Below are 24,429 nucleotides of genomic sequence, written 5' to 3'. Positions count from 1 at the left end.
GTTTTTACTAAATCATATATCAACCCTTTAACATCTGTTAAATGTAAACACAGTTGAATGTATTACAAAGAGAAGAGGAAAAGAAAGAAAATAGGCTGCTTTTAATTTGGAAACTGTAGAAATAGTAGATAAATCCTTATCATTGCAATTATTTTGAATCATAAAATTCTGTATGCACCTTCTCAGACTTAATTATATATTTTTACTTATACAGCTAGATGATTAACATCATTATACACTATAAAAATTACAAAATTACAAAACTTTGTAACAAATTATTTAAAAATTCCCAGCTTTGTTTCTTGGTTTGCAGTGTACCAAGCCTTCGGTGTTTTATATGAGGTTGAAAGCATTCAAATATTTTAGCACTACCGCACTCCTTTGCAGAGTGTTGGAAGCTATTTTCATGATGGCTTCTACAACAGCTGGAACAGATGGACATTTAAAGAAGCCCACATGGCCTAGGGAACTGAGAAGTCCATTAGTAATTTTAATACAAAAAGCATTACAGAACCACTAAAAGAACATTGTTAGCACAATTATTGGGAAACAAAAACATTTTACTTTTGATAAGCAATTACAATTTTGATTGCTAAAAGAATAAGTTTATTTTAGAGACTTCAAGAATGCAAATTTTTCTCATAAATATCAGATGAAAAAATAATAGTAGAAAAATACTTAGGGCATCAGTTTATAAAAATGAAGAGATTTTATAGTGATAAAGAAAAACTAAGTAAGATGAATGGGTTGTGTGATGTTCAAAGAAATATAGCTGAATAGTTGGTTATCTTTGTTTATTACAGTTTTCATGTTTCAGGGATGATAAAAATTATTGCTGTTGCAGAGTTTTATAATTCCAGCGATAAATTACTCAACAAAATACCGTGAGGCTTGCCCAATATGCACACATTATTGTACTTTTGTGTATAATTAAAAAAATGAAAACCAACCCAGATTCTGACTCTCCATATAAACTCAGAGAAAAACATCTGGCACAGTCGGTAAACAACTGGCAGATAATTCACAGAAATTCTCGTTCAAGAAACCATTTTCTAATTGACTATATCTAGTGATGAAGTACTTCTAGTCTTAAAAATATTTTGTATTTAAACAATTTTTACTTTTTTAAATTAAATTATAGAAGAAATAAATGACTACACGCTTATGTCAAACATTCAAAAGGGGCTGGGAAAAAAATTGTATTTACCCTCAACTCCCACACTTTCATCCATCAATTCCACTTCCCTCTCAAGAGGTAACTACTAATTACAGTTTAGAGTGTATATTTCAAATCATTTTCTATTAGTTAGGGATATATATACAATGTATATGTGTATTCATAATTGATTTTTTGGTAAATAACAAGGGGTATCAAAGTATCCATTTTTCTGACATGCCTATGTATTAACCATCATGTCCTTTAGATCTTTTCAGTTTGTATGTAAATATCTACCTCATTCTTTTAACAGCTACATTGTAAACATTCCTCATCTCATGAATACTTTTGCTATTTCTCATTCCTCACCATTACAAGTTGCATCCTTACATAATAAGCATTTGTGTGTGCGTGTGTGTTTACACTCACCTACATTTCTTTGTACAACATTTGTATTCCCTTAGCACAAAATTTTAGAAGTGGAATTGATGGATTTCCATTATGTCCATTTTTAAAAACACTGTATTTTTAAGCTAGCGTTCCATATAACTTCATTGTTTTCACTAATTCACTTCAAGTAACCTTTATGTTGTTTTCTTTTTAAATGTAATAAAACATTTATGTTCTTCAGAGGCAAAGTTTCTGATCTTATATCTAATGAGTAAAGTGATTAACCATTCCGCTTTCCCTTCAGAGAATAAAAATCAGAAAATAATGTAAGCTATTGAACTATTATCTTTCGATTAAGTTAACTAGATGGGATTTACCTCCTCCATATTTTTTAAAAAATTATTTTTCAACTGCAATAATTCTGATAGGAAAATTAAAAAAAATAATTTTTCAACAATAATTACTTTGAAATGGAAATGTATACTAATAAACTTTCCTGTAACTTTATGAGACACATTAAAAAAATTAAACAACTCTGCCAAATATTTACTAATCTTCAAACTGTCAACTAGAATATTTTATTTGTGATGCCTGAAATGACTAGGAAAAATTATACTTAGTTGTTTATCTAAGACAATGTTTTATACCTGAGAGGATTCATCAGCTCTGGAAGTTTTACTATTTATGCTATCATTTGTGGTTATTTTACCTATATTTACTTTAAATAGTAAAAAATAAATTCATTTCTTAGTTAAAGTAATACACCACCTTTCAATACTCTCATAATCAACAACAAAAAATAACTGCATTTATGTTAATAAAACAACCATAGATTTGAAAAAAATATAAAAGGTAAAATTGAAAATGAATGAAATACTGGAAAAATTTTATATATCCTGAAAGTATTCTACTAGTATTAAGATGGATACATATAGAACTGGCAGGAGAAAATGCAAGTTTCTTGAGTTTTGTTCAATATTCTTACTAACTTCAGGTGACTAACATGACTTACCTTACCAGCGTCACAATCAGTTCCATCCATTGGCGGATCTAGCTTGGTTCTGCATTCTTTCTCACCCTCTACCTTGCACCATAACCCTGTGCAAATAACATGCTGAAAACGAGGCAATAACTAGTAAGGAGGAGGCATTGCATTTCTGAGATGAAGTCAATAATTTTAGAGAAAGCTATTTTGATAGAACAACAGAAACTGAAGAAAGATATGCTTTAGGTACTTTTCATATAAACTTATAATTGAAATAGCATGTGGCTTATGCATAATGATGAGAATATTGATACAATAAAAACAGAAAGTCTGTTTAATACATTTCCATATATGTATACTTCTTTACCTAAAACACAAGTGATTACTCAAGGTTAAGCAGCTACAGCAGAAAAGAGTAAGCTAAAAAGCCATTATTTGTACCATTCCATGAACCAGGCTAGAAGAATAAAAGTGATGTGTTTGTGGTATTAATTTAGTGCCCGGTGTCCTCAAGCCTGTCCTCACTTACACTCTGTTTTATACTTAGTTAGTATTTCATGATTTCATCAGATAGTCTTGGCCCTTGATACAATACAGACTCCGAACGGATATATTTCTGTTACCAGCCATTTTTACCTCAGTTTGAAAGAGTCCTAGATCTCCAGGATACAACGAACTTTTTCTGGGGAAAAGTTAGAGGGAATAACAAAAATACTGGGATAAGGCAGCAGAGACATAGTAAGAGTGAAAGAAGAGAACTCTGAGAAAAGGCAGGAAGGAACACTGTCAGAAACCGAAGCCCCAGTTCTGGCTGCCAACAGAGACAGAAGGAGGCCCACAGGACACATTCACATTTCATGGAAATATGAAATCCATGAGGGACATTTAAGGATGATTAGAGTAATGCATAGTGAAGATGACTGTGTTACTATGTGTCCAGATACGTGGAGAAGAAGATGGAAGAGGCCAGATCAAAACATAGAATAAATAATGGCAATGTGAAAGGCATAGTTTTGAACAAGATTTTAAAGTGAACACTATTTTAAAGATTGAGGAACCAAATCTTGAATGCCACAAAAGGCGAGAGACTCCATATGTGAAGGGAAAAAGAAGCCACTTAGCAGTTGACCAGCAGGTTGAGAAGATAAAAAGGCTATTTTAGGAGGTTTATTTCAGCAGTCTAAGCAAAACAGATAAAAATCAACTGCAAAATAAAAGTTAGCTTATGACCCAAATCTATTAAATACTTTGGGAAAGGTATATTTAAAAAAATGTTTTAAGCAGGTCAGTTACAATTCTAAAACTGAATCTGTCACAAGGCCTGAAATAATACTTTCCAATTTTTTCTTTCTTTAAAAATAGAGAATTCTGAAATGTTTATAAGCTCTTAAAATTATATAATGTATGGCAAGAGCGGGATATATTCTATTCACCTTATTTTATCCGCTGTGATTGCTTTTCTGCTTCCAAATATTTTATTTAAATATATCATATTTAGGAGATGATTTAGCCTAACTTATATGCTTTATCTACATATATCATTTACCAAAAATTCATCCAGGGATTTATTTTAAAGAATGTCAATGACTAAACCAAATTGCTTTTCTGTAGTATTTTAGATTTTCAAATAAACAGGTTGTTTATCACGTACTTTTGTGCAAACATTTATATTTGAATTAGTGGATGTCTAACTTGAGAATTATAGTTCCTAAAATGTATTTTTCTCCTTAATACCTTTATGTTAAAGAGGTCTTATAATCATGGGATCAAATGCTGAATTTCCAAAAAAAAAAAAAAAAAAACAACCAAACAATTTTGCTTTATGTATATTCAATAAAGTTGAGTTGTATTGCACCATGAGTTATTTTTGCCAAGCTCATTAGTTAACAAATGTATATTGAACAAAAAAGCAAATCTTGTATACGGTAGTTTTAGAATACTACTGACTTATTGAACACTGTTGGTGGTCTAAATTCTGACCTTACCCCCATTATCTGTTATTCAAAACAGCAGGTACTCTAATTGATTCCCACTTGAGGCTCTGGGAGCATAAAAGCAAACTTGGCGGCTTTTCAAGATAAGCACAACCATGTAGAATAAATCTCTCATAGACTGAGATCTCTTTTCCCTCTATGTTCTGCAAGCCCAGGACTCTTACGGTAAGTAAATTACATACAGCCTCATTCTTAAAAATAACTACGATTCAGGATTTCAAACTAAACTGTCAAAAGTAACGTCAGAAAATGTTGAAGAAAGGGCATGGACTGTTTTCACCTTGAAAAGTGGAATATCTCATATGTATAATAGGAGTGCTATGTAATATCAAGCCCTTTCTTAAAATATTGCAAGGATGCTATTAAGGGGCAAGGAATGCCTGAGTGGCCTAGTTAGTTAAGGGTCTGACTCTTGATTTTTGGCTCAAGTTGATCTCAGGGTCCTGAGATTCAGCCCTGCCTCAGGCTTCCGGCTCTGTGGAGAGTCTGCTGGAGATTCTTTTTCCTTCTGCCTCTCTCCCCGCTAGCACAGGCACACTGGTGCTCTGTCTCAGATAAATAAATCTTAAAAAAAAAAAAAAAAAAGGTAATAAGAGGCAAGAACCAAGTACTTTATATGTTAGTCTAGAGTCAAATAATTTTGCAACTTAATTGCTGAAAGCACTTAATGTATCAATTAAGAAAAGAACTTTAAAACTTCAAATGGTTTACATAGGAACCCAGGATAGAAATGCATGCTTCAGCTTCTTCTAGAAAAGCAACAAATAATAATGCAATATTTTTTTTAAAAATTCTTCCATAATAAGAAAAGACCATTAAAAGCATATAACAGGAATTTGGGTATTTATCTCAAGTAGGCTTTTAAAAATATTAAAATGTAAATACTATATAGTTCAAATGAAATAATTTAAATGGAAGATTAATTGTCCATGTATAAAAATCATACATTTTAAATTTTATCTTCAAAGATAACCTATACACATATCTTTCTTTATAGCAAATAGTTACATTAAGATGTTCTGAAATTTATGTTAAAATAAAAAAATCTTAAGTGCATAAATGTGAAAGTAACAATTAAATCTTATACATATAACTCCTTGCCCTTATTATCTTCCAAAATATAATTTCAATAACTTAACATTTGGTTGCAAATGTAATTCAATAAGGGAAAATATTTTTAAAAACATTCTTTTCCATCATAGAATATTGCAGTACTTTTACGGGTAGAAGAAAAGAAAATGGAGAAGTGAATTTAAAACACAAAGAACAAAGACTCAAAGGAATAATAAAAAGGAGAAATCTAGTTCTTAACAAATGCTAATAAAATTAAAAATTAATAAATAAAAAAGAAAACTAAAAAAAAAAACCTATTAGGAATGAAATGAAGAATGTAGAACTACAGATAATGTTGAGTTCAAAAAGAAATAAAAAGATATGAGCAATTTTATGGCAATGAACCTGACAACTTACATGAAATGAAAAGATATTTTTAAAAACTTACTAAAATGGACCCAAGAAGAAATAGAGGCAGACTATCCTGTAACCATAAAATAGTTAAAAGTGATTGTTTAATATCTTCCCACAAAGTATACATCTGGTCCCAAAACTAACAATCTTTCAAAAAAGCTTAGACTCTCAATTTATGTAAGCTCTCTAGAAAACAGAAAAAGAAGGAACACTTTCAAACACACTTCTGATACCCAAACTAGACAGAGATTTCAGAAAAAAATGAAGGTAGTAATCTATCTTATTTATTAATCTAGACTTAAATATGTTAAGCAAGTTTTAACAGATTGAATCCAGCACTGCATAAAAATGCAATGCCATGACCAAGTTGGGTTTTTCTTCAGAATACAAGGTTACTGTAATATCAGAGTAAAATCTATGATTTCTGTATCTTTGGTACAAAGTACATAATATAATTCAATATCTATTTATTTTAAAAAATCTTAAAAAACTAGCTAAGTGTCTTCACAATTACTGGATATCTATGAAACTCTACAACAAACATCCTAAAAGAGTGAAATGTTCAAAGTTTTTAGAATTAGGAAAATGGCAAAGATAGCATCTTGGCACCAACATAAGGAAGTGAAGACATGGTGTATTCAAAGTGGCAAGAGGATAAAAATAACTGTCAATGTAAACTCCTGAACTCAGCTAAAATTTTATTCAAGACTGAAGGTTAAATAAAGAATCTTTCAAGGAAACAAAAACTGAGTATTTACCACCAACAGATCTGCTCAAAAGGAACTTCTAAATGATGTATTTCAAGAAGGAATATGATCTCACAGGACTGGACTGAATACTAATGGTAAGCAAAGAGACTGATAAAAATGAGAAGTCTAAATAAATGTTGACCATGGAAAGCAGCAATAATTGGATTTTAGCCAGTGTCATAAACTTCCTCACAGTGGGGGGGGGGGGGGTAGGAATACTAGAAATCTAGCTCATTTACATCTCAAAACCTTTATCCTTTAACAGAGAAGATTTGGCTACTGGCAGTCAAATAAGCTTGATGTTTTCTTTTACTTCTTCTACACCAAATACTTCAAGGTCATTAGTGGCAGAAGTTGAGTAGTAGACATGGAGAAAAATGCAGTCCAAACCCAGCCAACAAATGAAGCAGCAAGCTGCAAAGGACTCCTGAACAGAACACATCAGAGAGTGTTAAAGAGTCAAGGAGTGACAAAAAATTTATAGAAAGGAAAACTGTCAGTACCTAGTTAATGAAGCCCCAAAGAAAAGAATGTAAAGTAAAAAGGAACTATTTGAAATATTTCAAGGATAAATGATGCAGAAATTCCTAGTATGAGAGACAAAAAATAAAAAGATTTCCCTCCTGCAGTGATAAGGTAAGTAAGTTCCCCCCACCAAAAGCCATCCTGGAGATCACAACCATCACTTGTAGACAGAATACAAAAAACAACTTCAGGCTGGTTCTGGTTAATGAACAAAGATAGGTGAACCTTTTAGGGGAGCTGAAGGGACTAGCACAAGTTGCATTTACCAACTTTGCAGCTTTGACCTGACAGTGGGCTGTGGTGATGGCATGACACTAAATGGCTAAAGCAATAGTGAAAAATATGCCATCTTTTTAGACTTGTAAAGACAGAAACTACTGTGGAGAAAGCTGTCAAAAACTGATGGGCCAATCTCAAAAGGAAAAGAGAGAAGCCTGTCTTCAGATGGCACTTGACCCACACATCCAGAGAACATACTCCACATAGGCCAGGTAAGGAAAAAGTGGACTGAAGATATAAGTTGTTGTCCACAGTAGGTAAGACAGACTTTCCAGTTTGAATCTAACGTAATTCTTGGAGAGGGGAGGATGGTGGATAAGTGGGGAGAGGAGATACTCTTTAGAAGAATATAATGAAATTCAGAGTATTTGCAATAGAGGTCAGCAAATTTTTCCTATAAAATGCCATAGAGTATATATTTTAGGCTGTGGGCCACATGTTTTCTGTTGCAACTATTCAACACTGTCACTGTAGCTTGAAGGTGGCCAAAAAGACCAAATGAACAAATATGGATAACTGTGTTCTAGTAAAACTTTATTTACAAAGATAGGCAGCCAGTCCCCAGGCCACAGTTTATAAGAAATTAACATATTAATATATAATGTGTTAATATATTCATATTGCAGGACAAAACATATCTATACAAATATACATTCAAAAATGATCAGAGTAGCCTTACTCATAAGAGCTAACATCCCAGATGTCTATTAAGAGGTTAGTTGATTAAAACAACAACAACAACACAGATTACCTACCAGTGGAATACTATTTGCCATGAGAGAAAAACTGATTCCTGATACACATAACAACATATAGAAAATGATTTTTGAATGCAGAGAAAAAGCTGGTTTCTCTTACAGGAAATGGTAAAGGAGAAAAAGAGGAAAAACAGAATATAAATATAAAACACTAATACAAAATAGGCTGACAATAAAAATCCCAAATAAAACTAATTTAAATAAATGTAAAAATGTTAAATTAGCTGATAAAATACAAAAAAAAAAAACAAAAACAAAAACCCTATTACATTGGCTTAAACAGAAAAATATAAAATCTAGCTATTGTATTTCTCTAGTAGATATTTACATCTATATCTATATCCATAGTTATATTTATATCTGGAAAGGTTGAAGATAGATACAGAAAATATTTGCCAGGATAGGAGTTTTTAGGCCAGACAAAATAGATTTTAAGGCACAAGTTATGAAAACATGGAAAAGGAAAGGAAAAAAACAGATGAAGCAAATGAAAAACTTTGTTTATGTGCTTAGTAACATAACATTATATAATATGTATAATTGTTTGCATGAATACATTAAAAAGCAAATCCAAATTGTCTCTGGTGCTAAAGAAATATTTAAGCTAGAAGAAAATGAATGCACCATTTAAGAATTTAATTCCAAAGTAGGGATGAATGTTTATAAGACAACAAAGAAATAAACAAAAAAATAAAAACAGCACAACCTTCATGGGAGAATTTAATGGCTTAGTCCACCTCAAAATTAAGAGACAAAGGACAGCGTATAAAAACTTAGCACACACATACCAGACTGTTGCTAAGTCATAAAGAATTTTCAGTGGGTGACAGGCACTGAGGGGGGCACTTGACGGGATGAGCACTGGGTGTTATTCTGTATGTTGGCAAATTGAACACCAATAAAAAATAAATTTATTATTAAAAAAAAGAATTTTCACCTTGAACATAGAAAGAACTGCAAATCAACAAGAAAAACAGACAACTGAAAAATGCGTGAAAATATAAACAGGTAATTTACAAAGACAGAGACTTAAGAAATAAAAGCCCATGTCAATAAAAACTCACAGGAAAAAATGAGTTCTGTGAAGGAAACAGCTGGATTATGCAGTCAAATAAGCTGCCATGAAACTCATGCACTCACAGACTATGCAAGGTTAAAGCTCAAAGGATAGATGAAGCTTTGATTAGAATACAAAACATTCAGAATCAATTCCTAGTAGTTTTAACCCACCATAGTTTTATTGATCTTATAGGAAAGAAGGATTTAAAATTTATAACTTCATCAACATTGACATGCTTTATCAGTGATGCTATCTTACTTAGATGCTCCAAGAATTACTAGCCATCGAGGGCTATTTGATGCCACATCTTTTAAAGTCCAAATTCCTATTGCCTCTGGAATTTCATAATGCCAAATCAGAGACTCAGTCTTCTAGAATTCTTCATAAGCCACCTTATATCTTCACTGAATCAAATGAGAGGTTTCAGAAGTCCATTGTCTTTGTGTATTGATTCAATATAAGAGAAATGTGAAACTAGAACTATCCTTACTTTTTAAGTTACCATATGATTTGATCAGAGCAGGAAGTTTTCTATATGGTATAGATTCACTGTGTGCCTACTCCAAAACCAAAGGCAGAAGCTTAGGTTTCCTGAAGGTCTTCAGATTTTTTAGCACACTTCCTTCTCACTCAAAAAATGCAACTCTTGTGTGACCACTCCTTACTGCTTCTAGGGAAACACCCATACTTCTGAATTCTGAGCCAGGGTAAGTAAGTTCAGGAACCTACCGTGATGACTTGATGCTGTTGGAGCTGACTCAGCCACAAGACACCAGATGGCTTGGAGGTACCAACTGCTTAGGACTCAGGAACCAGCCATCAAGAAGTTAGCACAGTAAGTCAGAAGAGTGAGCTATTATTACTACTGGAAGTTGAATTTCACAAGCCTTTAAACATTGTTTTTAATGCCTCAACAGATGCCTATGCCTTTAAATATTTTGCAGACCTAAGTTACTATCCTGAGGGTAAATTTATATCATTAATTAGATCAGCGTGTATGTAATGTTGAGGTCTCTAGTGCTTGTGTATAACTGTTTATACGTATGGAGAACCATACTTCTTAGCTAATTCAAATACTATGAACCAACTGTCATTGTCTCTAAGATTCTATCAGAGACACACATGTTGAAGAATTGCTATGAATACTGACTCCATGCAGCTTGATAACTTATTTATAACTGACTAGAAATGGGATGGTCATAGGATGCCTGATTAACTCACATATAAGACATGAAATATAAGCTATCTATCCCTACAGACTGGGTTTTTGGGTAATCACTGAGTTAGTAGTGAATAACATTTAGTTTATCTTCATGCTATTTGGTTGTATTATATATACAAGTCTTGACTATTAATGAAAATTTAGAATCATTATTCCATCATTCAACTGATTCACTTACTCATTTAAAAAATATTTATTGAGCACTCTTTTAGGTGCCAGAGGGACAATGGTAAAAAGGACTGATAGCTAACTCCTTTGATGTTACAAAGCCTGTTTTCTAAGAGACTTGTTTTGTTTATAAAGGCTGGATAACTGACTGGTAGATGTGGTGATTCCATTACAGGTATACATGTGTGGCTTAACCAGGAGAGTGATCCACTATTATATACCTCACAACTATTTCCACTATATTTTTAAGTTATACCTCCTGACACTTAATATGTTCAGGGATTTCCAATGAACAGAGTACCAAATCCTGTGGGAAAAGCAAATCTGTTACATGTTCTCAGATTTCCTTTTACTCCCTGGTCTTCTGCTCTTTTCATTTCCACTTTGAAAAATGTCTTCACTGAGCCTCCATGATCCTGCCTCCTCTTGATTCTATTCCTACCAATAGACTTCTTTAGAGTTTTAATTGTTGGTTTTTCCTCATGTTCCTCAGCTCCAAATATGGTAGTCACCAACTTCTCTGTCTCTCCTGATTCGTTTCTATCTAACTCCTTTCCTGCTGCAATCATTTAGTGTCACATCTTCAATATCACCTACTTATTGATGACTTACATATAAATATCTATCCCAGACCAACTTATAGATCTAGTTGGAATGTCTAATGAACATCTTAAACTTAATTCTAAGGCATTCTGCTTTCTCTTTTCATATTCCTCTCGAGACAAATGCATGGCCTGCTCTATCACTGCCTTCAGATCTCAAAATAAATGTCACTTTCTCCAAGAGGCATTCCCAGATCACCCTATATAAAATAATATCATCCCCACCCTCCCATCCATGGTTTTACTCTCTACCCTTCTTACCTGGGTTTACAACTTGCCAAAACTCTTATTACCAACTGACATGTTATTTGCTAAATGTTATTTGCTAAAATGTATTTATAAATGTTTTGCCTGCTTTTTGGAACAAAAATAAGTATGTTTACCAAAATGTATTTATAAATATTTTTGTTTTTTGTAAGTGGCACAAAGGGAGAGGTCTTTGTTTCCTGCTCTACTATTAGTGTACAGAACTATGCTTGAAAAGAAGCTGGAATTCAATAAATACTTATCAAATCAGTGACTGCATTTGTAAATAATCTCTTCAATGGCTCTACTGATCTAGTTACTACTCTTTGTACTCTACTAATTTGGAATCAGAACTCATGATTTTCAAGAGTTGTATCAGAAAATGATTCTGGAATCAGAAGTCCATTCTCTTAGCTCTAAGACTCAGAAAGAAAACATAGTCCAATTTCTTGATCTGTAGAGTATATCTTAAAGGGAAAAAATTTTGACTAATGTTACATAGCTAGTAAGAGGAAAAACCCAAAGATGGTTCATGCCCCTCCAACCAACGTTCTCCAATCAAACCCTGACTCAAGATGTGTTGCTTTTCCACAGCAGTCTAATTCCTTCTGGTACTGCTTTAAAAATAATTCTTAATAAATATTACACAGAGATAAGAATAAAGAAAAATGTGATTTTATAAATAAAAATATCATGCACATAAAACTTGAGGGTAAAAAAAGAACATTTCTGAATACCTAAAACCTAAAACTTAATTTCACTTACAAAATGCCTAGTTTAAAACGCAGCAACATCCTAGGACATTGAGGAATACAGATTTAAAATAATGTAATAAACGTTTACACTTTTAGAGATGGAAGAAAATCTGTGCAGGTTGGTTAGTGAGAAATAACATATATATAAAGAGAGCAAAACAGCCTAGAAAAATAAAATAAATCAATTAAGATATTTCTTAACACTGATGATGCAGGTGCTGTAGCAGAAGAAACAAATTCAGTTAAAACATGGGATATGATCTATGATTTTTTTCTTTTTCTTCTTTTTTTCTTTTTTTAGAGAGAGAGAGAGAGACAGGGATGGAGGCAGAAAGAGGGGGAGAGAGAGAATCTTAAGCAGACTCCACACTCAGTGGAGAGCCCAACATAGGGCTCAGTCTCATGACTCTGAGATCATGACCTAAGCTGAAATCAAGAGTCAGAGCCACCCAGAGACCCTGGGATCTGATCTATGATTTTAACCCATAAAGAAGTCTAAGTTCTCTAAGAGGCAGTAGAGCAAGGTGGTTACAATGTACTCCACTGTCTGGATTTTAACCTAATATTCCCTCTGACAGGTGTAAGAACTTAACAGACTTACTTCTACAGGCCTCAAATTTTTTATCTGTAAAACAGGACTAATAACCATGACATATAATATTTATAAGAATCAAATTAGATCAGAAATATAAATGATTTATGTACTCTGTGGCATATATTTTAGAGTTCAAAATATCGTAGAATGGTATTAGGACAATTTAATTGCAATATAAAATAATTTCTAAAAGCTTTTAAAGATAATGTTTTATGAAAAATAATTTAAAATTTACAAAAATCTTGTTTGTAGTTGATCACTTGCAGAGTGTTTCTGACATTTGGGGTACTTTATAAAACATTAAAATTTTCCATTTATCAGCTCTATCAATTCTTTATACCACATGAACTGAAACTACCTCCCATATACTACTACAACAGTGACCATAAATAGTCTAGTATGTTTTCCAAAATAATGCTAATTTCAGCACATGGAAGTGTATCTCAAAATATTCATTTTGCCATGAGGATTTAAAAAATAAGACTATAACCCATGTTTTGACTGTCTGAAGGTCCAGGATATGAGCAGAGTAAGCAAGGTCAGAGAGGTTTCAGGGACAGATGTAAAGAGCCAAGTTGCTTACTGTTGAATTATCACACCTGATGCGAAGTTCCAAGGACCCAGAGCTCTGCCACTATAAACCCTTGGGAACCAGGTCACAATCACACACCTACACCTGCAGTCACCCCCCCCCCCATTTTTTTAAAAGATTTATATGTTTATTTGAGCGAGATAGATAGAGACAGAGAGGAAGAACAGAAGGAGAGGGAGAGAATTTCAAGCAGACTCTGTTCTGAGCATGGAACTCAATACAGGGCTCGATCTCACGACCTCAGATCAGGACCTGAACTGAAACCAAGAGTCAGTTTCTTAACTGGCTGAGCTACCCAGGGGTGCCCTGCCACAGTTTCTTCTGAGCTCCACTATTGCCAGATGGATTCTATAATCTACACATCTTTTGACATGTCACATTGAACGCAGTTCCAACTCCTTCAAACATTCACTTATTTTAATCTTAACTGAAACAGCCACTTAGTGACTGCCATGTGCCAGCCTCTGGGCTAGATGCTGGAGAAACAGAGCTTACCCACCAGTGTGGGAAATGGATAAGAGGAAAATAATAAGTGAACAATTCCTTGGATAAGAATTACAAAGACGAGAAAGCACCAGATATGTTGTAATGCCACATACTTTTTTTAAAACTTATAATGTATGCTGCTAGTACTCCAAAATAGCATTACCTTTAACAAAGCCAAACTCCTTTGAAGCAGTCACTGAAACTTAGGTAGAATGAAATATAGCTACCAACTGACTCAAAGCATGACTATCAGTTTACTCCTGCAATACAAAGTGTGCATGTGTATGTTGGGAAGAGGTGGGAATAGACAGGCAGGTAGTGGAAGGGTAGCCAAAAGAATGAAGAAAAGAAACAAGGGAAAGTAAGAAGAGCTAAAATTCTTATATCAATTAAGAAAGCCATTTTGCTCACTCTTCCAGACCTTATATTTTTTAGGCTGGTACAAATGGCCTGAGTAGTTAGTGACCATTTGAATATTAATATATAGATGCTGCAAAGTTTACCATTACATATTTGCCCTTTTCATCTAGTTTAATGATTTAAAAATATACTCTCAGGTAGTTTTTGTTCTGAAGAACATATTTTTAACATTTTATTTTCAGGGTTAAAAGATATAACTCTTCCTCTACAATTATATGTTCATGTATTGCTTTTATTATATTTTCACCCAGTTACATACCATGTAAGAAAGACACTTAAAATAAAAGCCCTGAACTGGCACAGTATAAATACTTCCCTGACTTCAGTGCCATTTTTGAAATTGAAATTCTTGGGTCATTCCTTCCTGACTTAGATTAAATGGCCACACCTTATTTCTATCACTTCCAAAGTGCCAGGGGAAAAAATGCAGTAACCTTTTCTTAGAAAATCTTTCTTTCCAAGATTGGGGTGCTCTTAAAAGAGCCACAAACTTTGAAATAAAGTCATCTTCTTCCCATCTCCAATCAATGAAAACAATGAATGTGAACATACACTTAAAAAATTGCATCTGTACAGAATGCTTACCTGCATCTCTTGACAAAAGGAAGCCAAAGGCCCAAAGAGAATCTGACATTGCTCATCAGCAGTGTATGTCATCCCTGGCAACTTGGAGGGAACCATCACGGAATTGACACTCTGGGGGTTTGTCTGGAGCAAGCAGTTACTGGCCTTTGACCTGGCAATATGCAGATATGTATAAAATTCTGAATTTCACATAAAAACTTGTTATAACTAGCATAGCAACAAGAAACATTTTTATAATGTTAAAAATAAGCTCTTACTTTTATTTATAAGTTCTTCAACTGAATATTTATAGAAGCCATCCCATATATGAGAATCATTTACGTACAACTATATAAAATAATCCTAATAATAATATTAAAGTTAACAATGTTTTGGTTTATAAAGGTCTTTCATAGGGATTAACTCAGCCAACCTACATAACACAGTGAGATGTTATTACTATACACATTTATACTATGAAGAAGTTCAGACTTAGAGTGTAACTTGCCTCAAAATAATGTGTAAAGGTAAAAAATCAATTATAATTGGGGACTTAGTTATATGACTTAAATATATGGAAGGCTCTGTCAAGTGAGTATTGAGAGTACAGATATTTTTGTACTTGACACTGTAATACAACTTCCATTTACGAGGTGATATTTAATTTTATCATATATCTGATTCTTGTGAAGGCAGCCATACAAAATCATGCATGTTCTTTAGGAACTGCTCAAGGGTTCCTGTTGCAAGTGAGGCAGTGAGATCACATATTACATGTTTTGCAAACTGGTCTCTATACTATCATGACAAAGAGCATGGGATGTACTGCACATAGTTCACACCACACCTAGGGTAAGGTAGGAAACATCATATTTTGGTGGATTTTAATATTCATTTAACAGAAAAAATAGGCTTGCAAATTTAAATGATATGGAAAGCTGAACAAAATTTGTCTGTATAGTGATTTAGCTAGCTAGGTGCTCCTCTATATCTTAGTGAGACTTGGGGATACTTTAAGCAGCTCTCAAATCTAACTACTTTGCAAATCACTACTGTTTCAGTTGCTCCTTTATTAGCAAAGGAACCAGTAAAAGACAAGGGTTTTAAAATGAAAATTAGAACAATAATAAATATTTTCCATTTCTTTTTCCAACCAGAGAGAAACTGCTCTCACTGTTTAAAGTGGGTAAGTAGAGAATGAGGACTATTATAATGGTGAACACCATGTCCAAATGAAAAAAATTCAGAGTTTAGAAGTATCCCAATGGAAGGGTGGGGCTTTTGTTAAAGAGGTTCTTTGTGATAACAGATGTGCTGAGTGATGAGCAATGAGAATGTTTCCAGTGGGAAATTCTGAAGAGGCAATTAAATTCTATGACAGATAATTTTCCAACCTTACAAATCATCTTGCCCGTTCTTTTATAAGAAAATGTGGAAAGTAAGAAGCAGATGGGTTAAATAATATGTTCCAATTCACACTATGAGTCAGGGGAAGAGCCAGCATTGGAACCAACTGCCTTGATCTCTAATATGATGTCCTCTTCAGTCTCCTGTGCCACTTTCCCTGGTTGGGAGAGGAAGCAGGCACATGTAAACATTGACAATACAACAACAGTAAATGACCTCAGTACCTTAGAAATCTTTCCAAATCTTCCTTGCTACATCGGGACCATGAAACATCACCAAGATTTTGTCCTTTAATCCATTCACCAGACATGATATGAAGACCATCAGCACATGATGGGTGGTCATTGTCATGATTAATGCCCATGCTGATTCAGAATATAGTTAAAATAAAAAATTACACTAGATAAATATATTTTAACATTTTATAATGGCAATTAAATAACAGACAAATACTTAAAATAATGGCAGATAAATTAGCTTTAAAGGTCAAAAATAAAATTAGGTTTCAGAATAAGTTATTTTGAAAAATTCTGTTATCTAGATTAAAGGTAATTATTTTTAGTTAGTAAAAAAACACTTTCCCAACCAATCAAGTAAATAATATGTTCAGTCACCTCTATCAAAATGATCTGCAGATAAATTTCTCACAGAGTAGTATGTATGAAACACAGAAATAGTTATGTTTCTATTCAACCATATTAGATACTTATTCCTGCCTTGAGATTCTTTATTCATACCTTCTATAAAATCTGAAACCACATCAAAACTATTATTTTCCCCATCTGCTTCATTAGACTGTGCTCCTCCACTCATCATAACACAAGCTGTCCCTGGAAAACCTTCCTATTCCTGGCCATTTTTTTTTTTTCTAGTAAACCTTGTATCTGTAGCTTTAAGTTGAAGATCTATTTAAAAACCTGCCTTATCTCCAAATGGATGTACTAGGAGAATGTTGAATTGAGTATGTTGAAAAACTGCTCTATTTTCTCTTTCAAGCCTCTACTTAACTCCTGTATTCTCTTTTTCTTTCACTCTATCCTTTGTGCCTTCACTTGCCACCCAATCTGCCAAATCAAGAATCTTCAGGCCATTTACCCCTTCTCTAAGATCATCCAAGGCTATTTTATTTACTCTGTGTTAGAGGGTAAGTCCTGCTAGTTCTACTTCCCAAATATTTCTCTCAACTGTCACCTCCTTTCAATTCCTTTGTTACTATTAATAAGAATTACAAAGTATTTAGTCTCAACAATTATTATGGCATTATTGGGTGCTGGGCCTCTAGTCTTTACCAACAATTCTCCCTTTTACTCCTACTCTGCCCTAGTGAAGTCTATTTAAAACACAATCCATTGCCATTCCTCTGCTTCCCCATTACCTACATGGCATTTTCCAGCTCTTAACATGGTACAAGGTCTCTTTATCTTCTTCCAAGTCCTTTACTGCATTTTCTCCTCAACAAATTATTTCTAGTGGCTTTTTTTTTTTTTTACAATTAATTGTCATTTGGCATTTTCCATGTGTCATACTCTGTAGAAAGGGGTTTTATAAGCTTGAATTAAAAGACTCCATGAGGTAGGAACTATTAAAACACCAATTTTGCTGATGAGAAATAACTTTCCCAAGGTTATACAGTGAGAGAGTGGAAAGTGGTGATGTCTGAACTGAGGTGGCTGGCTCTAGAATCATGTGACTGACCATTACACATCTGGCATCTATGAATTCCATTCCCTCTCCTGCCCTGTTCAAAGTGCCTCTCTTTCAATGTCTTTGCCTGGATAACTTCTCCTGTCCGTTACCTTCAGGAGGTTTTCTTTTACTAACTTCCATATTACCTATGTATAATCTTTGTCCTAGCACAGGATTCTGTGAACAACATTGTTATAGCATTTTCTACCTTGCATTATACAATTTAACTTCTAGTTAATGCTGCAACTTGCTCATCCCTCTAAGATCCTGGCAGACTGAAATCATACTCTATAAATCTTACTTAAATGCTGAGTCAAGTCACTGTGTAGAATCACTTCTACTGCAAGAAAACTCATGTAATCTCTACTGAATTCTCAGAGTGAAGGTTAATAGTGGAGGCAGAGGAAGAGGGAAAAATTGGTTTTGTACAGGCTGAGTTTGAAATGATGGCAGGATAGTCAAGTGTCTCCTTTTCTCATTCTGTATGATTTAGATAGTAAAATAGTATTTCATAATAAAAATAGTGAAGACCTAAAATATCTACATTGTATTTTAAGATCCAAATAAAAGAGTTATTATAGAAGATGCTAAGGGAAATCACAACTAGACCACGTATGTTTTCTCAAATGAAAATAAACATTTTCATGATGATCAAACTACTTTTTCATGGAGATAAATTAAAACTTTGATTCAAAACTATTATATTTAACATGTTTTTGAAAGAAGAAAATGAGAGGTGCCTGGGTGGATCAGTTAGTTAAGCTCCTGCCTTCAGCTTGGGTCATGATCCTGGGATGTGGGGCTCCCTGCTCAGCAAGGAGTCTGTTTCTCCTCTGCTCCTCATCCTGCTTGTGCTCTCTCTCTCTCTCTCTCTCTCATTCTAGCTCTCTCTCAAATCAATCAATCAATCAATCAAATCTTAAAAAGAAAATAAAATGATATGGCTGGAATAAGTGATTAATTTCTGAGTTAAAAATAATGAATTAAGAAATCACTGTCTTTGCTAACTTCTGAAGACTCCCCAAATTCTGGTCTAAACAAAGCTAAAAATACATTACTGAATATCTTGTTCCATATTTTAGTTTCAGAAAAATTCAGCTCTATGTTGAACCATATTTCTCTTTTCTAATCTAATCAATGTCTTTATATAGGGCCTATATCACACATTAGTAGGATGACTCACAGGGAAAATAGGAAGACAAATGTTTTTCATACTTTGATGCTAAAGAGGAAAAATAAGAGATGATGTTGAGTAGGTATGGACAAGTTTAGTTATTGGGAGGTACAGTAAATGATGCTGAAGTTGAAAGAGATATGAATTCTGTATCTCCTGACTCCTTACCCAGAGGACTAGAGGCAAGTAAGTAACAATAAGGAAAGAAAGGTGCCTCAGTTTCTTCATTTATTAAATATACTTTCCTAACTAGTTGTTAGGAAAATTATATGAGGACGATGTTAAATGCCTCAGTACCAGGAATATAGTAGGAACCCATGATTATTTTTTTTCTGGGGTCAAGAGATCCAAGAAATCTTATCATTCTAACTTGTCAAAAAGCACAAAGAGATAAACATCATCATCTGTAATTTACTGTATTTGTGGAAGGAAGTTGCTTTGGTGGAAGTTGTGGACTTTAAGGAAAATCAAGTAAAGAATAACAGCAAGAATTTACTTTGCTTGGATGTTAAAATAAGAAATTGCAAGGAAGGCAGAATCTCACAAATTGAATAAAATGCCTTAACGCACTTCTAGCAGTACGGTTCTGATGCAGTCCTTGCCAGCATCACTGTCTCACCTCCACCAGCGAGGGATTCTGGCCACAGGACATGTTGCCGGGTGACCCTGTTTTATCAACAGCCACTTGTGCTGTGGAACATGCTCAACTCTTCCATCTGTGGTGGTACAGTGTCTCAAACCATACACAAATGCTATCATTTCTGAGAGGCAACTGGTCTTTTTCAGGAACAATAAAACTTCTTAAATAATATGTCCATTTGAGAGAAGGAGAGGTTTTGTTTCCAAGATTTAGCAATTTGGACATTCTCCCAAAGTAGTGTAATGTGATTTTCCAAATTGGGAAGATTACAACTTCTCATCCAGATGATCATTTTCCTTTTGGGATCCTGATCCTCATGTAAGAAATTAGTTATAGCCATGGAGAGATCTGATGATTCAAGCATTGTTTACCATTAGTTAAATTTTCCTAAAGTCATTTAACTTGTAACAGAAAAAAATTATCATTAAAATGAGACAGGACTTAAAAAAAAAAAAAACACATCTGGAATTATCAGGAAACACTGCTTAGTCCCGATGCTACAGATATGAAATAAAACAAATAATTGTGAACCTTTATCTGCACCAGTCACTGTATTAATCATTTACAATGATGATATCACTCAATTCTCACAATATCCCCATAATGTTTCTATTATCATGACTTCTATTCTATACATGAGGAATGTGCTGAGGTTAATGGTAGAGTTGGGATTCAGAGCCAGGCAGTCCGATGCTCAAGCAAAGAGATCTCTAAACAACCAAATTACAGTGAATCAAAATGCTCCATTTATGCACATGATTTTTTTGTTTGTTTCCTGGATAATTTTAAAAGTCCTCTCTCTGCTAGCAGAAATACACCTCCACATATATAGTTCTAAAACCAAGTCACATTAAATGGAAAGCATTCTTAAAGTAAGACATTAGCAACACCTTTCTTCATACTGTGCAACTGAGCTACATTTTAATAATCTCAGTTTAAATTCATTTTGACAAAGAGCCTTGGGCAAATAAACTCTCCACTAACATTGTACATGGTTGTCAAGTCAACTGAAAAAATATTTTTATCTTATAAAACTTCTCAACTTGTTTAAAAGTCACTGCCAGGAAGTTTTGTGATATCCTGCGGAAAGCTGGAGAAACATTTGGATTTTGAAGATGGTCCCTTTTGATGTTTAAAGAGCTAGAGGAGAGAACATTTATGAATTCACTCACATATTTTGCATAATTCGGAAATGATCAGATTTGTAAACAGTAATTCTTTAGAAGAGTAAAACCTTTTTGTGCTAAATATTATTAAATATTTTGTTATGATGTATTATTTCCCACTAAAAGCCATATAGTATATGGAAAGTCTTATTTAAAAAAAAAGAAACAAACTGTCACAATGTCTAAGTGGAAGTGTATTATATTTCCATGAAATGACAATTTCATACGATTCCGTGGCTGGATGTGATGTGATGTAAGTTCACTGATGTGTGCTCATGGGGAAAAAAAATCAAAATATGTTTATTATTTATTATATTTTAAATAATTTTAATCATTTAAATTTCAGTTTTCATAAGACAACTAAATATGTACCTCTTTTATTTATTCATTCATTCATTCATTCATTCATTCATTCATTCAAGATAGAGAGAGAGGCAGATGGAGAAGCAGGTTCCATGCAGGGAGCCCAATGCGGGACTCGATCCTGGACCTCCAGGATCACGCCCTGGACTGAAGGCAGGCGCTAAACCGCTGAGCCACCCAAGGATCCCCCTAAATATGTACCTCTATCAGAAGTCAAAGGCAATGTAAAATAAGCCAGCAACAATGTCAAAAATTTTTTTTAAAAAGTAGAGTTACGAAAAAAGGGTTTATTTTGACTTTGGTATACATTGTATGACAGGCATATCTAACAACTGAACAAACACTTGTTGAGAATGCATTGTGTGCTGGGTGCTGTACTGAACTACAGTCACAAAAATTAATGAGATCTAGTTCCTGCCCTCAAGGTGTATAAACTACTATCTATTGGGGTTAGGGCACACTATCCTTTGCTCTTTTAAAGCTAATACATGCTGCTATAAATATCGGGGTGCAGGTGTCCCGGCGTTTCATTGCATTTGTATCTTTGGGGTAAATCCCCAACAGTGCAGCAATGGCCACGATAGCCAAACTGTGGAAGGAGCCTCAGTGTCCAACGAAAGATGAATGGATAAAGAAGATGTGGTTTATGTATACAATGGAATATTACTCAGCTATTAGAAATGACAAATACCCACCATTTGCTTCAACGTGGATGGAACTGGAGGTTATTATGCTGAGTGAAGTAAGTCAGTCTGAGAAGGACAAACATTATATGTTCTCATTCATTTGGGGAATATAAATAATAGTGAAAGGGAATATAAGGGAAGGGAGAAGAAATGTGTGGGAAATATCAGAAAGGGAGACAGAACGTAAAGACTGCTAACTCTGGGAAATGAACTAGGGGTGGTAGAAGGGGAGGAGGGCGGGGGGTGGGAGTGAATGGGTGACGGGCACTGGGGGTTATTCTGTATGTTAGTAAATTGAACACCAATAAAAAAAATAAATTAAAAAAAAATAAAGCTAATACATGCCTGGGTCTTGTTAGTTCTATATTCCTTAAAGCTCTCCCACCTATTATGCCCTTTCCACAACTAGTTATATCAACCAAGACAAGTGCTAATTCTCTTCACTTCTGGACTACTGTAATGTCTGTCTGACTGACCTCATGCCCCTTAACCCTTTGCTTTATTAAACCATGCTTTAATTACTTTAGCTTATTATGAATATATTAATACCATAAACTAGTTTCCTAGGATTTTTTTTTTTTAGAGAGAGAGAGAATGGTGTAGGGAGAGAAGGAGAAAATCTCAAGCAGACTCTGTACTGAGCATGGAGCCTGACGCAGGGCTCAGTCTCACAACCCTGAAATCAGGACCCCAGCTGAAACAAAGAGTCAGACATCAACCAACTGAGCCACTCAGGCACCACCCAGCCCAGGCAAAATATTCTACTATTCCTTGGCAAGCAGTGATACTGAAAATGTAAATAATGCACATGTACATCAGAATCCTAGGGCATGCTGATGTTGGGTTAGTTAAAATGCAGAGTCCTGGGCCCTGCCACAGTGGATTGAAAGAGACTATGTAGAGATAAGGCTTAAGGAACGATACCGTATTCTTACTCAAAATTGTAAGAAGCAATGATCAATAGGACAAAAACCTAAGCTTTCATCTTATTTTTCAAGTGATCTGTAAACTGACTTCAATCTAATTTTCACCATTTGTACAATCCCCTTCTTATCAGAATGCTTTCCCCAAATTATCTGTATTTACAAATGCAACCCAAATTTTAAGACCCTCTTCCTGTATAAAAAACTCTTCAGTAAATTCTAGCATGTATTTCCCATTATTGTTAACTTTTGTGTCTTCCAAATATATATGGCAGGTATACATATCAGAGCTACTTTCTGTTTCTGGCAAATTTTGAGTAATACATATAAGTGGTCACCATTTAGAATTTAAGTGTTTGGAGAACAAGAATTCTTGATATTAGATAAATGGATACAGATTTACCAACTGATAAAGAATCATAGAAGCAACTAAAATTCTGTAAATTTGAGGGCAAGTTGAAATTAATGTGGCCTCTTACTGATTTAGAGAAATTGTAAGCCCTAAAAGTCTGTAGATGATCAGCTCAAGAAAGGTTGCTTGCCTGACTCTGGACCACACATTTGCCAAGATACATTGGAGAAATGCAAACAGAAAGCCAATTCTTATAAGACCATTCATTAGCTGGGTGATTTTTTCCCCTCTCCCACCTACTCACTCTGACATCCAAATCTACATTTGGAGAGAATCTGTTGTGGGAATGCAGCCACATCTATACTGGCTGAAGTCCCATTATGATTATTAACTTGGACAAACCACTTATTACTCTAACTGGTATCATTGTCTGAATAAAGTATCAAATACAAAAGCTGTGTTAGTGGTCTGTAAGGGTTTCCATAAGAAGTTCATTTCCTGCCAATCCAGTAAGAATTCTGAAGGATATGAAATCGATTCCTTGAACAAACAGAGACATATATGGCCAATGGAAGTTGAAGATCTCCCTTGTCCATTAAAGCATTCATAAAAATAAGTATGCTACTACTAATTATTACTGTTTTTCATTCACTCTGTATTATGTGTCAACCACTGTGCCATGCAATTAAAGCATGAACAACCTAACAACGAGCCTTGAAAAGAAAACTTACCCAAATTGTAGGGATGAAGAAAATGAGTACGGACACATAGACTTGCCTAAAGTTTATTCAGTGAGTAGCTGGCATGACAAGAATTCAAGCCCAAGTCTATCTCTCTAATATTTTTTTCCCTATCACCTGCCCACTGAGTAGTTTCTAACCCCAAACAAGGCATGTGTGCCACAGGAAGATACTTATGACTTTTGCTATAGGGAATCCTCTAGAGTACAAAATAGTAAAAGAGTACAATGTGGTTACATGTAGCCATTTACAATTTCAGTGGGTCAAGGTACATTAATT

At 34.2% G+C, this 24,429-nt stretch overlaps 1 protein-coding gene across 1 annotated transcript in view; it reads right to left on the bottom strand.

The window, feature by feature from the left end:
• ADAMTS19 (ADAM metallopeptidase with thrombospondin type 1 motif 19) overlaps positions 1-24,429 on the bottom strand; it is a 228,514-nt gene that overhangs the window by 81,826 nt on the left and 122,259 nt on the right. Inside the window, exons 9-11 of the mRNA XM_072840880.1 lie at positions 16,645-16,785; positions 15,035-15,185; positions 2,559-2,660 (exon numbers count right to left, since the gene is read on the bottom strand). Of these exons, the coding sequence (XP_072696981.1) occupies positions 2,559-2,660; positions 15,035-15,185; positions 16,645-16,785 (394 nt within the window). The remainder of the gene's footprint in view (positions 1-2,558; positions 2,661-15,034; positions 15,186-16,644; positions 16,786-24,429) is intronic.

Source organism: Canis lupus, chromosome 10, assembly GCF_048164855.1.
Source record: "Canis lupus baileyi chromosome 10, mCanLup2.hap1, whole genome shotgun sequence".
Taxonomy (NCBI): Eukaryota; Metazoa; Chordata; class Mammalia; order Carnivora; family Canidae; genus Canis; species Canis lupus.
The sequence above is the reverse complement of the archived record's forward strand: the minus strand, read 5'-3'. Positions and strand labels throughout refer to the sequence as shown.